The sequence below is a fragment of the Thermobia domestica genome, chromosome 8 (genome assembly GCF_964235325.1).
Source record: "Thermobia domestica chromosome 8, izTheDome1.hap1.1, whole genome shotgun sequence".
In the NCBI taxonomy this organism is placed as follows: domain Eukaryota; kingdom Metazoa; phylum Arthropoda; class Insecta; order Zygentoma; family Lepismatidae; genus Thermobia; species Thermobia domestica.
In genome coordinates, this window is record NC_137461.1 from 150,241,010 (window position 1) to 150,255,203 (window position 14,194).

The following is a 14,194-nucleotide window of genomic DNA, read 5'->3' on the forward strand; positions in this document are numbered from 1 at the left end:
CAGGGCAATATGACCTTCACGGTGCAAAAGAATGACAACACAGTACGCATACAGTTGACTTGACAAATCTGGGCTTAAAGACGCTCAAAGTAGTCCCTTGCTACTTACACCATACGCTGCCAACGATGTGTGAGACGTTGAATACCATCCGCTTCAGCATTTGCCGCACCATGTGTGAATCGGGTCACCTGTTCGCGCACAGAATTAGCAATGTCCTCGCGTGTTGCAAACCGCCTACCACATAGTGGTTCCTTAACCTTTCGAATGAGATCAAAGTCACAGCGCGATATGTCAGGAGAGTACGGTGAGTGCTCCAATTCTTCCCATCCCCAATGTCGCAGTAGCTGCATACACACTCTGCTTTATGTGGTTTTGCATTGTCGTGCAGGATTATTTCACTGTCCACAAGATCCGGACGTTTCTCCCGAATGCCACGTCGTACCTGTCGCACCAGAAAGTCCCTGTAGTACTGTGCGGTCACTGTTCTGCCATGTGGAACAAAGTGACAAACAACGACACCCCTGACGTTAAACGCGACGATCACCATCAATATGACTGGGGAAGGATTCTGACGGAACTTCTGCCTCCTTGGTAATCCAGCATGTCACCACTCTGCGGACTGACGTTTCAGTTCTGGTTCGTATGCAAAATTCATCGATGGCGATTATTCGTGACAAGAATTGATCGCCGTCCTGTTGCCAGCGTGAAAAGTGGTCGGAGCATATTGCATAGCAAATCCACCTTTGAACTTCCGTCAGTGAATGCGGTACCCACAGCGATGCGATTTTGCGTACTTGCAGCTCATTACGCAATATCCTGTGGACGGTGCGTTTCTCTATGCCACTTGCCTCCGCTAACTCCAGTAGCGTCCATCGTCTGTCTTCATCCAGGAGCTGCTCGATGACGGCACGTGCCACGTCGGTCCGCACACTGACAGGTCGTACCGAACGTTGCTCATCACTGTTTGACACACTTCCTTGCTGAAACTTTCCTACCCACCATGCTACTGTCCGGTATGGTAGGGCATTATTCCCAAGCACTTCCACTAATTCACTGTGACATTCCATCGCATTTCAGCCTCGGAGAACGGCTATTTTGATGTAAGCGCGATGCTCAACACGGGTTACTTCCATCTCGCACGACACTCACCAACTGACTGATTTCACAGGGCTTGCTGTGCAACTACCAGCTATCACAGAGCCATCTGTTGTTCTGCATACACACTATGCCTGCAGAACTTTCACACGACACATAGAAGTTTGTGATCCGTTCACATATCTGCAAGAAAAAAAATAGTTGTCATGACTTTTGCCCCAACCCTCGTATATATTAAAAAAAGTGAACACCATGCACTTAAATATAACTGCAATACATATTTAACCTAAGTACACAAACGGAAGCGTTCTCAAATAAATTCAAAATTTGTCATTAAATCTATATAGAATAAACGGTCAAGAGTTGATGTAACTAACTATAGAGCAACTTCAATAGTTAGTAAATAGCTTACCTATTGAGAAAATGTATCAAAATAGGGTAGTTGCTTCTATGGAACAAAATAATTTTCTTTTTAACGATTCAGAATGGTTTCCAAAGTGGTAGAAATAAATCAGATTTTATAATGTATACATTAGCAGAATTTATTTGTAAAACCAATACCAATAAATACCTGGAAAATACCTCAAAGGTAATTACATTTTTAGACGTAGCTAAAAAATTGACACAAAATTCTGCTATGCAAAGTTGAGAAATGTGTAATATGAGGAATGTCGTTATTTCGATATGTACTTATTTAAATAAATAAAACAGATTGTCCAAATGGGAGGGTTTTGAATTGAATTAAAAAAGAGAAAGTATGGAGTTCCATAAAAAACAGTCCTAGAGCCAGTTTTATATTGTTATATCCTCCACGTTCCTCATATTTGTAAACAAAGTCACGTGCTTCTACTATTACTAATACTATTACAACCAAACAGAAAATGAAATGAAATGAAATTTTTTTAGTTTTACGTCCCACGGTTATGCCGGTTAGGCTAAAGGAGACGGTGATGATGAGAGATGAAGGAAATGGTGGAACGAAGAAAGTGGGAGGAAACGGGAGAACCCCGAGAAAACCCACGCACACGGTGTTTGTTCACCACAAAGTTCACTTGGCGGGAGCAGGGTTTGAACCCGGGACCCCAAGCACCAGAGGTGAATGCTCTACCACTGAGCCAATTCCTACAACCAAACAGAAGATGAATATCATCTTAGATGGTACACGTGATCGAAGGGGATCACTATGGTCTACATCATCACAAAAAAAAAAAGTATAAAAGACGCTACAGAATCCCCAAACGGCATCATTTTCGACTGGTGACTTTTCTCTCCCACCTCGCCTAGAACTCTCAAAGACTACCGAACCCAAACGTTTTAACTTGCGTGGAATTTGAAGTTAGTATCGCGTGTGCTCCTGTGTTCCGTCTGTACTTACTATAAACACGAGCATACATATGCCATGCATTCTTAATATGTTTCTTTAAATCGAAAGTAGTATACATTAATCAGCCAAAATATTATGATCACCTACCCATCTCGGTTTACAGAACTACAGCAATGTGGTATGGCATGGAATCAATGAGGCTTTGTACGTGGCTGGAAAGAGATGCGTCACATCTGCACAACAAATCGCATGTATTCCAGTACATTCCACGATGAAGTTGAATCTGTCGTTCAATAGTATCCCAAAGGTGTTTAATTGTATTAGGATTGGGTAAGTTTGGTAGCTGTTGTAGGAATTAAAATTCACCACTGTGGTCCTTGAACAACGTTACCCCACCGTTGGCCTTGTGTTGCAGGCTCGAGTGCGATGAAATTCATAGCGCTTGTAGAGCTCAATGTGTAGTCTCAATTCCATAAAACCTCCACGGAGCCCATCCCTTCTTTGGGCGATATGCAAAATATATGTCAAAAACATGCGCCCCTTATGGGCATTTCAATTGTATTGTTGACCCATTTTGGCCATGTTTGCGCTCACCTATGGTCACCATTTTTTATATGTGAAGGTCTTAGGCCTCTTCCCACACCAAATTGTATGTGCGCGACTCAAACGGGTATAATTGGGCACTTTCAGAACAACTCTTTTATATGTATTTTTCTGATGTTACTGTAATTATAAGTTTGCTTCTCTCACCTATTATACTATATGAGCGACTCGGATGAACATAGTGGTAGTCATTTTCTAACTTTCGAGTAAACTAGAAAGGAAGATTGACCATTCTCACACAATTCAATGCAACGACACATACCAAACAAGCTTCTCCTGCCATCTGCACATCAATTTCCGAAACAAAACTACCTACACACTCTCTTGTAGTTCGATCACAGCCCTTTTTACCTGAAAACAGTACTTCACCGGAAGTGACGCTTACCACATGTTCGCCAGAGTGAAGTATATTTAAGTGAATTCGTTATGCCACAACTAATTTGCAGTAGTCCATTTTAAAGTTAGTCATGAGTGATCCTCAACCTTTTCTTCTCTGCCACTCGTCAACTTTGCATATTAAATGTTAAAACTTTTATCAGTTGTTTCTTGCTTTGTTATGTTCTGAAAGCACACTATTAATCAGACCCGTTATAATAATACATTTGTAAATGTTTCAAAAATCAACCTAACATTTATGTTTTAAATATTTACTATTTTTGTTCTTCAGATGTATTTCCACTATCAAAGTATTGACTCATTGCACGAACACTTTGATCCAGCAATACTTCCAAAAAATTTAGGAGGTGAACTAGATGACGAAGAAGCATTTGAAAATTTAGAGGAGTATGTGTTGCAGAGGGATAAACAACTAACAGGTTAGTAAGATAGAGATAAATTATTTCAGCCAAAGCTCTATTTCTGACACCAACAGCTTATATTGGAAATAACTAACCATGCTTCAACTACCCAAAGATAAGAAGTGGATTACGCAGTAAGTAATTGTTGAAAATACTCTAATGTTACTGAAGTGAGCGGTGTAATATTTCTATAAACAGGGTTATTTTGCTACATCAGAGAATAAATAATCAAATATTGCAATAAAAACCTATTTGCTTGGAGCCTTCATTTCCATGATTTTCTTAGTTCTAATTTCTAGTAATATTATCCACAGTGTGGAAGTATAAACTAATTTTAATATGCTTGTATTATCTTTAAGTAATGATGCACAGGATGAGTGGAAACTGCTGATATTATGAAGACCTCTTCATCTTCACGTATGATCTTTGTTTTTATATCATCCATTAATTATAGTCTCCTTCGCCCCCTTCCTCTCTTTCCCGCCACCATACCCTCTAGGACGTCCCTCATGATACAATTTCTTCTTAGGCAATGTCCCAACCAGTTTCTCTTCCTCTCCTTAACAATATCTAAAAGTGTTCTTTTCTCCCCCGCCATTTGTAACATCCTCTCATTCGCTTTCCTCTTGACCCAACTAATTCTTTACATTCTTCTCCATACCCACATTTCAAAGGCTTCCAATTGTTTTTCTTCACTTTTATGTAATGTCCACGTTTCCGCCCCACATAGTACAATACTCCACACGAAGCATTTATGAGTCTTTTTCTCAACTCTTTATTCAAGGTCCTACAAAACATACTTTTCTTCCTCCTAAGGGCTTCTTTCGCCATTCCTATATTTGCTTTTATTTCACGTTCGTACTTCATGTCATTACTAAGAATACTACCTAGATATCGAAGACTATTCACTTGTTCTATTTTCTCCCCCCCCCCACTTTTATATTTGACACATACCTTTTCGTTCCAAACACCATGGTTTTTGTCTTTCTAACATTTATTTTCATCCTATATTTTTCAAAGCCATCCTCAGGTTTTCTAACATTTTATTGATTTTCTTTTCAGATTTTGGAACAAGCGCCATATCGTCTGCAAATCTTATGCATCTAATCATTCTATTTCCTATCGAAATGCCGTTATTATCATGTAAAGTCTTTTTCACTATCTCTTCTAGATAGACATCAAATAGTGTTGCGAGAGGCAGAATCCTTGTCGAACTCCCCTTCCAATTGCACTCTCTTCCGTCAGTTCTTTCCCTATCCTAACACTTACTTGTTGGTTCATGTGTAAGTTTCTTATGTCTTCTATCTTTCCATTCCAACCCTATCTTCTTTAGGACTCCCAACAACAATTCCCAATTCACTTGGTCAAAAGCCTTTTCTAGATCAATAAATACAACATACACCTCTTTTCCTTTTTCTATAAATCTTTCACATATCGCCCATAATAATCGAGTAGCATATCTTGTGTCCTTACCTCTTATGAACCCAAAGTGCTCCTCCTCAAGTTTTTCATTCATTCTTCCATATAACCTCCTGTTTAGTATTCGGAGGAAAATTTTAGCTGCATGAGATATGTGACTAATAGTTCTATAATCCTCACATCTCTTTGGGAACGGTTTCTTAGCCATCGGTATCATGATAGTTTTAAGAAAGTCTTTTGGTCACTCTCCTGTTTCATGTATTTCATTGCAGTCAGAACAATTCTTTCTTTCCCTTGTCTCCCATATTTTCAATGAATTCGATTATTATATTGTCTATCCCGGTTGCCTTTCCATTCCTAATCTCGGAAATAGCGTTTTCAAACTCATCATAGCCTTTATCATCCTCGCCTACTTCATTTTCTACTTCAACATTTAGGCTACACGGTCTATCCCTACTCTCATATAAGTCTTCAACGTATTCTTTCCATCTTCCTATAACCTCATTTCTGTCGCTGACTATCTTCCCATTCTCATTTTCTACTGCTATCGTAATACCCCCTTGTTTCCTCCTACATTCCACAGATTTCACCTCTTTATACATTTCCTCATATTTCCCAACTCTTTCTAATTCTTCTGTATCATCGCATTTTCTTTTGTAAAACTCTTCCCTCGCTCTGTCTGTTTCTCTCCGTAACTCATTATTCAACTTTCTGTACATTTGTCTGCCCTCTTCTTTATCAATCTGTTTCCACGTCTTCCTTTCCCTCATTTTCTGCAACATCTGCTCTGTAACCCATGGTTTCTTAGCCGTTTTGTGTTCACGGTAACCTACTGCTTCTTCTGCAGCCTGCTGTAAGCAAAGTTTAATGTATTACCACTGTGCGTTACTATCTGCGCCTATTCTTTTCTGGTTTTAATATTTTACTTCGAATTTTTCAACGAAAAGTTTTCTAATTGCCTCGTTTTTCAACTTTTCAGTATTCAACACTTTGTTATCTACTTTTCTTCTGTCTACATTTTTCAACTGAATATCTACTTCGACCAGCACAAGATTATGATCTGAGAAAATATCAGACTCCGAAAAGGTCTTCGCGTTCTTTAAGCTATTCCGGTACCTGTCCTCAATCATAACATAGTCTATCTGATATCTTCTGCCGTCTATTGGTGATTTCCATGTATATCTTCTTCTTTTGTGCTAATTGAACCAAGTGTTTACAATTACCACTGAATCCTGTCTACAGAAATTCACTAGTCCCTCTCCCCTTTCATTTGTTTCGCCTAAACTATATTTGCCTACGATACTACCTTCCTGTTTTTCTCCCACAACTGCACTAAAATCTCCCATTACAATTACGCATCCACCCCTCTTCTCCCTATCTATATTTTTTTCTATTTTCTCATAATTTTCCTCTACTTCTTCTGTTGCATGCGAAGTTGTCGGTGCATATGTCTGTATCACCACTAGATTCTTCGTTTACCCTTTAAGTCTTAACATCATAACTCTATCATTAGTAAATTGTACTTTCACTACCTTTTCCTTTAAACGCTTTCCAAGAATTATTCCTACACCATTATGACCGCCATTTTCATTCCCTGAGTAAAACATTCTATATTCTTCGCTGTTCAACATCCCATTACCTTCCCTCTAACTTCACAAACTCCTACCAAATCTAGATTATTTTGTTTAATTTCTTCTTTAAGATTTTATAATTTTCCTACCTGTAACATAGTACGTACGTTCCATGTCCCTATCCTAAACCATTTGCTCTTCCCTGTCTTTCTCTCTCTGTTTGTTTTCCCACCATTATTACATTCTCGTTCAATAGTCCGCTTCCCAAGCCATCCCCTCCCTGAGGATCCGAATGGAGGGATATTTTACCTCCGGAAATATATTTTGACCTGCGAAAGACCATTGTACGTATGTTCTCATTTTGTTGCCAGCAAACTAGGGAAAATAGAGTGGTGGTATCCCGTTGCCTTTCACCCCGCAGTACCCCAATCGTTAAAGTCACTCTGACCGCGCCTGGGATTAATGTCCAAGTTGCCGTATCAATCACTATGATTTCCGCCAACTTGGCTACCGGAGAACTGCTGGCTTCTCCCAAAACACTATTCGTCTTGCTACTCTATTTAGACTAATTCGGTAGGGGTGGCCCTGAACTACCACCGACATAGCTCTAAATTTCACTGTAGCACGCAATCCTCCCTACCCGACACATAAGTGTCTTCGTAAAGGCAGTGTTTGTCGGGGGGTATATATATATAAATTTACAAATCCTCCTTTGTTTAATATTTCATGCATATATACTGTATTTCAGTGTTTTTGACAAACAACAATGATCAAGAAAGATAGCATAACTACTATATGTCCATGTTGATATTGTTGACATTTTCAATAATAAAGAGGTAAAAAACGTTACATATTCGATTCAAATCTGATTTTGAGTTAATACTCGAATAAATAAAAATTAAAAACAAAATTGTGTAGAACAAGTTAATTTCATAACTGAGAACAGCAAGTAGTCGATCTTCCACAGCCTTGGAAGTAGCATGAGAAACATCACGGAGTTGACAAATTTTTCAATCCAAAGTGTTCATAATTTCCTGTTCATTTCAAATAAAAAATTCTTCCATTTTAGAAGGGAATGAACTTAACATATTACCTTGCTGTATTGCTAAGCTAATACGCTGAAATAAAAAAAAATGTTCACTTCTCAAATCTCCCGTCTTGAGATCTAATTTCGACTGAACTTCCTTTAGGGATTCTCTAGATTTCTGGCTAAAACTCCCATAGTTTCAGTAGCAAAGTCAATGAACATCATATTATATCTTATTAATGATCATAATCGTAATCATAAATTATGATGATCTTTTAGACCTTTTAGTTTGGAATATTTGGTGTGTTTTCGCTTACAGGCTGTCTCAGCAGCACTTCCTGCCTCTTTACACGATGATGTTGAATGTGAATGTACAAGTCTCTACACATGTGACGTCCATACCAGTCGTTGTTCCATTTTCCAAGGGGTTAATGTCACTCCATCTGGTCGTTTTCCATCATCTCGGGACATTCCAGATGGTTCTAAAATAATTGGTATATCAATACTGCGAAGAATTCGTCTTACTATATTACTTAGCTCTCCATGACGAGATATTCGACTTCCACTCCCAGAACAGCTTAGTGCATGTAATCCTTTTTCATCAACTTGTTCTTGACATGTACATTTGAAGCTGTGACATATATTTAAACCAAGACGTAGAGCAACACAAATTTGAAACGTGTTGTTGTCCAAGAAAGTTCTAATATTTTTGACGGAGTAGCCTGTAGACGTGCCCAGATCCTTTTCTTTGTAAGGATTTTAAACGGGCAATATCATATGTATTTTCAGGGACCAATTCGATACCATTTATTGCTGTTCACGTAATTTTATCCCAATTCTGTTGTAAGTCCAACACAGCGGGAGTCTCATTATTGTATATACCATTGCATATCTCCAAATCCCTCCGTCAGGTGATGAATTTCCACTTTGTCAACTGAAATGTTTAGAATGTTGGAGACAAGTGGCTTCACTCCAAAACATGAGGACAGGAAAGCTGGAAGGCTTAAATCTGAGACTTTTCTTACACTTAAACCTCCTAAGCAAATTGGTAAGCTTGCTTGAGTCTATTGATTTTCATTCAAAGAATAATTGATGATTGACTAAAGTGCATATTTCAAGCAATTATCAAGCTGAAGTACCTTGGAAGGCATGGTTCACGTGGGAGTAGTTCGTAAAAAATATATAATTGAAACGTGTTGTTTTCCAAGAAAGTTCCAATATTTTTTTGACAGAGTAGCCTGTAGCTACGTACCAGATTCGTTTCTTTGTAAGGATTTAAAACGGACAATATCACACTTTCAGGGACCAAATCTTTATCAATTATTGCTGTTAATATAATTTTATTCTAATTATATTGTGAGTCCAAGACAGCGGGAGTCTCATTATAGTTATTGAATTACTCTTTGCTTTACAATTATTTCCAAGATAAAATGCCACCTACCAGTATTTTGTTTATTAGAAATTATTATTTATGTTTTAAATACTCTTGAGCTAAGATGTTGAAATAGGATTTCTTTGACAAAACATTCTTTGACAAAACTAGTTTATATTATAGCTTCTAGTGTACATATTTTTTGTAATTTTCCTTCTCTCTAATAAACAATGCAAATAAATATTCTACTTAGAAATACTGTAAAGAACTGTTCCTGATTTAGAAATGTCATTTACTGCTACTATTCAATGCATTGTTTCAATTTAATAATTTGGATACTTATTCGCCCCCACACACTGTCTTTGCTCGACCTACGGTCTCGCACCTCTTGAACCCACAATTCTATCGTTTCTTTTCCTATTTCAACTATCTAAAAGATAAGATTTTGTATCCCAAGAAAACGTCAATTTAAATAGCATGGGAATTTCTTCATCCCCTTTTAGACCCCTAAAAAAATAAAAAAAAAATACAGTAAACCCTAGTTAACACGAATTCCAAGGGACTGAAAAATCAGGAGTTCGTGTTAAAAGAATTCGTGTTAACCGGGGACCCAAATTTTATTACTCGAATACATTTTCTCCATACACACGCACTACAGTATACAGACTATACATACCACTACATTATATGATGTATGTCATACAAAACACTAGATATCGAGACGAGACTGAGTAGTCTCGGTTCCAAATTCGAGACGAGACCAAGACTATTTTCTGTCTTGATACCATCCACAGAATTGTATCGAGACGAGACTGAGAGTTTCGGTCTCATCTCGATTTCGAAAAGCACTCTTCGGTCTCAAATTCGAGTTAAGATCGAGATCAAGACTAGTTTCGGTCTCGGTACCATCTTCTGAAAAGTGAAAACACTACAATAAGTTTATTATCCTATATTCGAAGATTTAAATAAAAGTTTCCACGCAGAAAACCCAGGTCAAGTTATAAAATTTATAACTCCGCTAGCAGGGTGAGTACCGCTAGTAACGGAAAAGTATTTATGATTACTGTCACCAGTTTGGAGTTACAGGGGAGAGAAGACGTTTTGTCTCGAGCTGTCGCCAGCTCGTCTGCCAAGCACTTGCATGTTCAGCGCTTGACGGAGGACAGAATCAACACCTCATAAGAGAGGAAAGATACCCGTTTCTGGTTTTTCTCTTATTTAAAAGGCAATTTTCGTCTGTATAAATACTGTATGACAAAAACTGATCTGGAGTGAAATCTGAAATAAGAAAAATGATCTGAAAAAAAAAGGATTGAAAGTTAGTGATAAATGAAAACATTTACTGACTCAAGGGACTAAAAATTAGTTCGTAATTCGTGCTAACCGAAATTCGTGTTAACCGATAAAACTTCCTATAAGATAACGTACAGCGATGCCGGGACCGAAATTTTGTTCGTCCTAACCGAGTGTTCGGCTTAAGCGAGTTCGTGTTAACGAGGTTATACTGTATTTACTTTTGGCAATTTTCCTGTCGGTTAGTCCTGGAAGGCTATAATCATGCCAAATTTTATCATTCTAATACTGTCGGAAGTGCCTAAATATTTTGGGGGGTCGAAGACGTTCCATATAAATAACATGGAAAAGATTTTTCAGTCCCGCATAAAACCACTACAGTTGGAAATTTTTATTTCTGATGATTCACGTAGGTAAAGCTAACTAAAACGTACAAGCATACCGAATTAAAAGTTTTTATTCCATTACTAAGTACCTAAAACATGAGATTATAGGTCCAAAAAGGCACTTTTAAATAACATGGGGAAATTATTCATCCCATCCTTAGACCCCCTAAAAATTAAAAATATTCACTTTTGGCGATTTTCCTGTGAGTTTGTCCCGAAAAGCTACAATCACGCCAAATTTAATCATTGTAGCCCTACAGGAAGTGCTCAATAATTTGGAGGTGTAAAAGGTGTTTCATACACGGAGAAAAATGCAAAATCCAGTCGGCATGCAAATTCTGTTTTTACCAGGTTACGCGCGTCACCACAGTAAGTACTGTTGTTTCATCCGTAGTACGATCTAGACCACCGTCCACACCGTCCAGCGAAAACTTTGTATTGTGGGACCACCACTTCAAATCTAGAATTAACGCCATACCCGTTCCGACGGTGGTAACTTTCATATATAATGTTGTTACCTCCTTCCTACGACTGTCCCCTCTTGGTTCTTTCTAAATCTGTGACTCCCTACCTTACGGAGTAATAAGAAGTCATATCATTCTGTGAGAAGGAAAGAGAACAAAGATGTTTTTAACACGAAATCCAGACGCCGAACTCCAGACTTGGCATGGTGTTCCCATCTGCTGTACTTTTATACATGAAATTACATTACTTGAGGAGTACATGCGCGTAAATACTATGTATACACACGGAAATCCTAGTCCTTTTTTTCTCAGTGTATAAATAACACAGGGAAACATCTTTCAGTTCCTTATAAAACTACTCTAAAGTTAGAATTTTTTATTTTTACTGATACGCTTAGGTAGCGCTAACGAAAACGTACAAGCATACCGAATTTCAAGTTTTTATTCCAATTCTAAGAACCTAAAACATGAGATTACGAGGGTCACTACGAAAGTTTTGAGATACGCATTGTTGTGGCACAGTATTTGAATTCCAACAATTGCTTTCGGTAGTGGTATCCAGAGCGAAGAAGCGAAGAAAGTTTCAACTCCCCTCGCTTATCGGCGTGACCGTATCGCTTATCGCCTTCACTTGTTTGTTGATGCGAGCAGTATTCGGCTGTCTAGAATGGAGCTCGAAAGGGAACATTTTCGGGCAATGATCCTTTACGATTTCAAAAGTGGTTTGAACCAGACACAAAGCCTTGACCGTTTGCAGGGGGCATTTGGGGACCTTGCTCCTTCCCGTGCTACAATTTTTCGGTGGTTTGGTGAATTCAGAAGAGGCCGGACATCGCTTAAAGATGAAGAGAGAGCTGGACGTCCGGCAACAACTGTGTCAGATGAAAACATTGCCGCTGTGGAACAAATGATTCGAGAAAATCCTCGAATAACTTTCAAGGACATTGAATCTACAGTGAACATTGGATCGCCAGCAGTAACAAAAGTTCTTCATGATCATTTTCGGCTCAGGAAGGTTTCATCTCGTTGGGTGCCTCACACTTTGACTGAACAGCAGAAGCGCATGCGTGTAGGATGGTGTGAAGAATTGCTTGCAAGATTTGATGGAGGCAATTCTCGACGCGTCTCTGACATTGTTACTGGTGATGCGACTTGGATCTATCAATTTGACCCTGAAAATAAACGCCAGTCTACAGTTTGGATCTTTCCAGACGAAAATCCACCCACGGAAGTGAAGCGACCGCGAAGTGTGGGGAAGAAGATGGTCGCAATTTTCTTCTCCAAATCTGGCCATGTTGCAACTGTTCCACTTGAAGAACAAAGAATTCTTACTGCTCAGTGGTACACCACTGTTTGCCTAACAAAAGTGTTCCAGAAGCTTCGGGAACGGCGTCCAAGAACTGGATCGGTATGAATCGTTAGTGCTTGTTAATGCTACCAGCACAATGTTAATGTTATCAACAAATTAAAGTCGTGATTCTTACGTGAAATTAAACCAAAATCACCACTTTTACAAATAAGCTTTGCGGAAAGCAATAAGCTGGTTAATCGTTAGTGGTAGAAGCACAACGCTAGTACTTCTATGTAAGAAAAGTTATTAATAAAATTAAAGGGACGGTCAAGGAAGAAGGGGCATTTTACAAACAAGCTTTCCGTGAAACGAAAAGGGTGTCAATCGTTAGTGTTACTTTAATGCTGGTTGGTGATATAAGCACAACATCAGTGCTCCTATACGTGGAAAGTTTCAATTAAAATTACAATTTTGGTTGACGACAAGCAAATATCACCACATTTATAAATTAACTTTGCGGAAAATGAAAACGGTGTCAAACGTTAGTGTTGATTAGTGCTATGAGCATAACGTTAATGCTCCTACGTAGAGGAAGTAATTAACAAATTAAAGACGAGATTCTGGCTTGACGTCAACCCAAAATGGTTACTTTTACATAAAAGATTAGGTAAAAGTAAAAGGGTGTCAACCGTTAGCGCTCGTTAATCCTACAAATGGAACTTTATTAACAAATTGAAGTGGGATTCTAGCTTGATGTCAAGCGAAGATCGCTAGTTTTGCAAATATACTTTACGGGAAACGAAAATGGTGTCAATTCGGTACCACCAGTGCGAGTAGTGATACAAGCACAATATTAATGGTCCTACGTACGGGAAGTTGTGAACGAATTAATGTTGTAGCCAAATCAGATTTGGTACCTTTACAAATAAGCTTTGTGGGAAACGAAAGTGTGCCAATTGTCAGTTCTACGTTAGTGCTGGTTAGTTCTACAATACATTAGTGATTAAGTTCTACAATACAATAAAGCTTATTTTAAAAAGTGCCGATACTGGCTTGACCGCCACATTAATATGTTAATAACTTTTCGTACGTTCGAACACTAACGTTGTGATTAAAATACTGACCTGTACTGTCGTAGTCCTAACAATTGACAACCGATTTGTTTCCCACAAAACTTATTTTAAAAGTGTCGATTTTGGATTAAAGGGAAGCCGAAATCACAACTTTAATTTCTTAATACTTTTCCGTACTTTGGAGCACTAACGATATACTTGTATCACTAACCAGAACTAACGTAGCACTAACGATTAACATCTTTTTTGTTCTCACCAATGCTTATTTGTAAAAGTGACGATTTTGGCTTGACGTCAAGACAGAATTGCCACTATAATTTGTTAATAACTTTCTGTATATAGAAGCACTAACGTTGTGCTTGAAAATTAATGTAGCACTAATGATTGATATTTTATTTCAATTTTCAGATGTGGCGATTTTGACATGTTAATAGTTAATTTCAGTCTTTTCTTTCTATTTAATTTGCTATCATGTAATT

General features: G+C 38.2%; 1 protein-coding gene and 1 long non-coding RNA gene across 3 annotated transcripts in view; one reads left to right on the plus strand and one right to left on the minus strand.

The window, feature by feature from the left end:
• Nucleotides 1–14,194, plus strand: part of LOC145691857 (retinaldehyde-binding protein 1-like) — a 62,837-nt gene that overhangs the window by 47,195 nt on the left and 1,448 nt on the right. For both annotated transcript variants that reach the window (XM_081767170.1, XM_081767169.1), the window contains one exon: nucleotides 3,690–3,837. In XM_081767170.1, coding sequence (XP_081623296.1) covers nucleotides 3,690–3,837 — 148 coding nt within the window. The remainder of the gene's footprint in view (nucleotides 1–3,689; nucleotides 3,838–14,194) is intronic.
• LOC145691858 (uncharacterized) overlaps nucleotides 1–14,194 on the minus strand; it is a 41,378-nt gene that overhangs the window by 362 nt on the left and 26,822 nt on the right. The gene's annotated exons all lie outside the window — the stretch shown is intronic.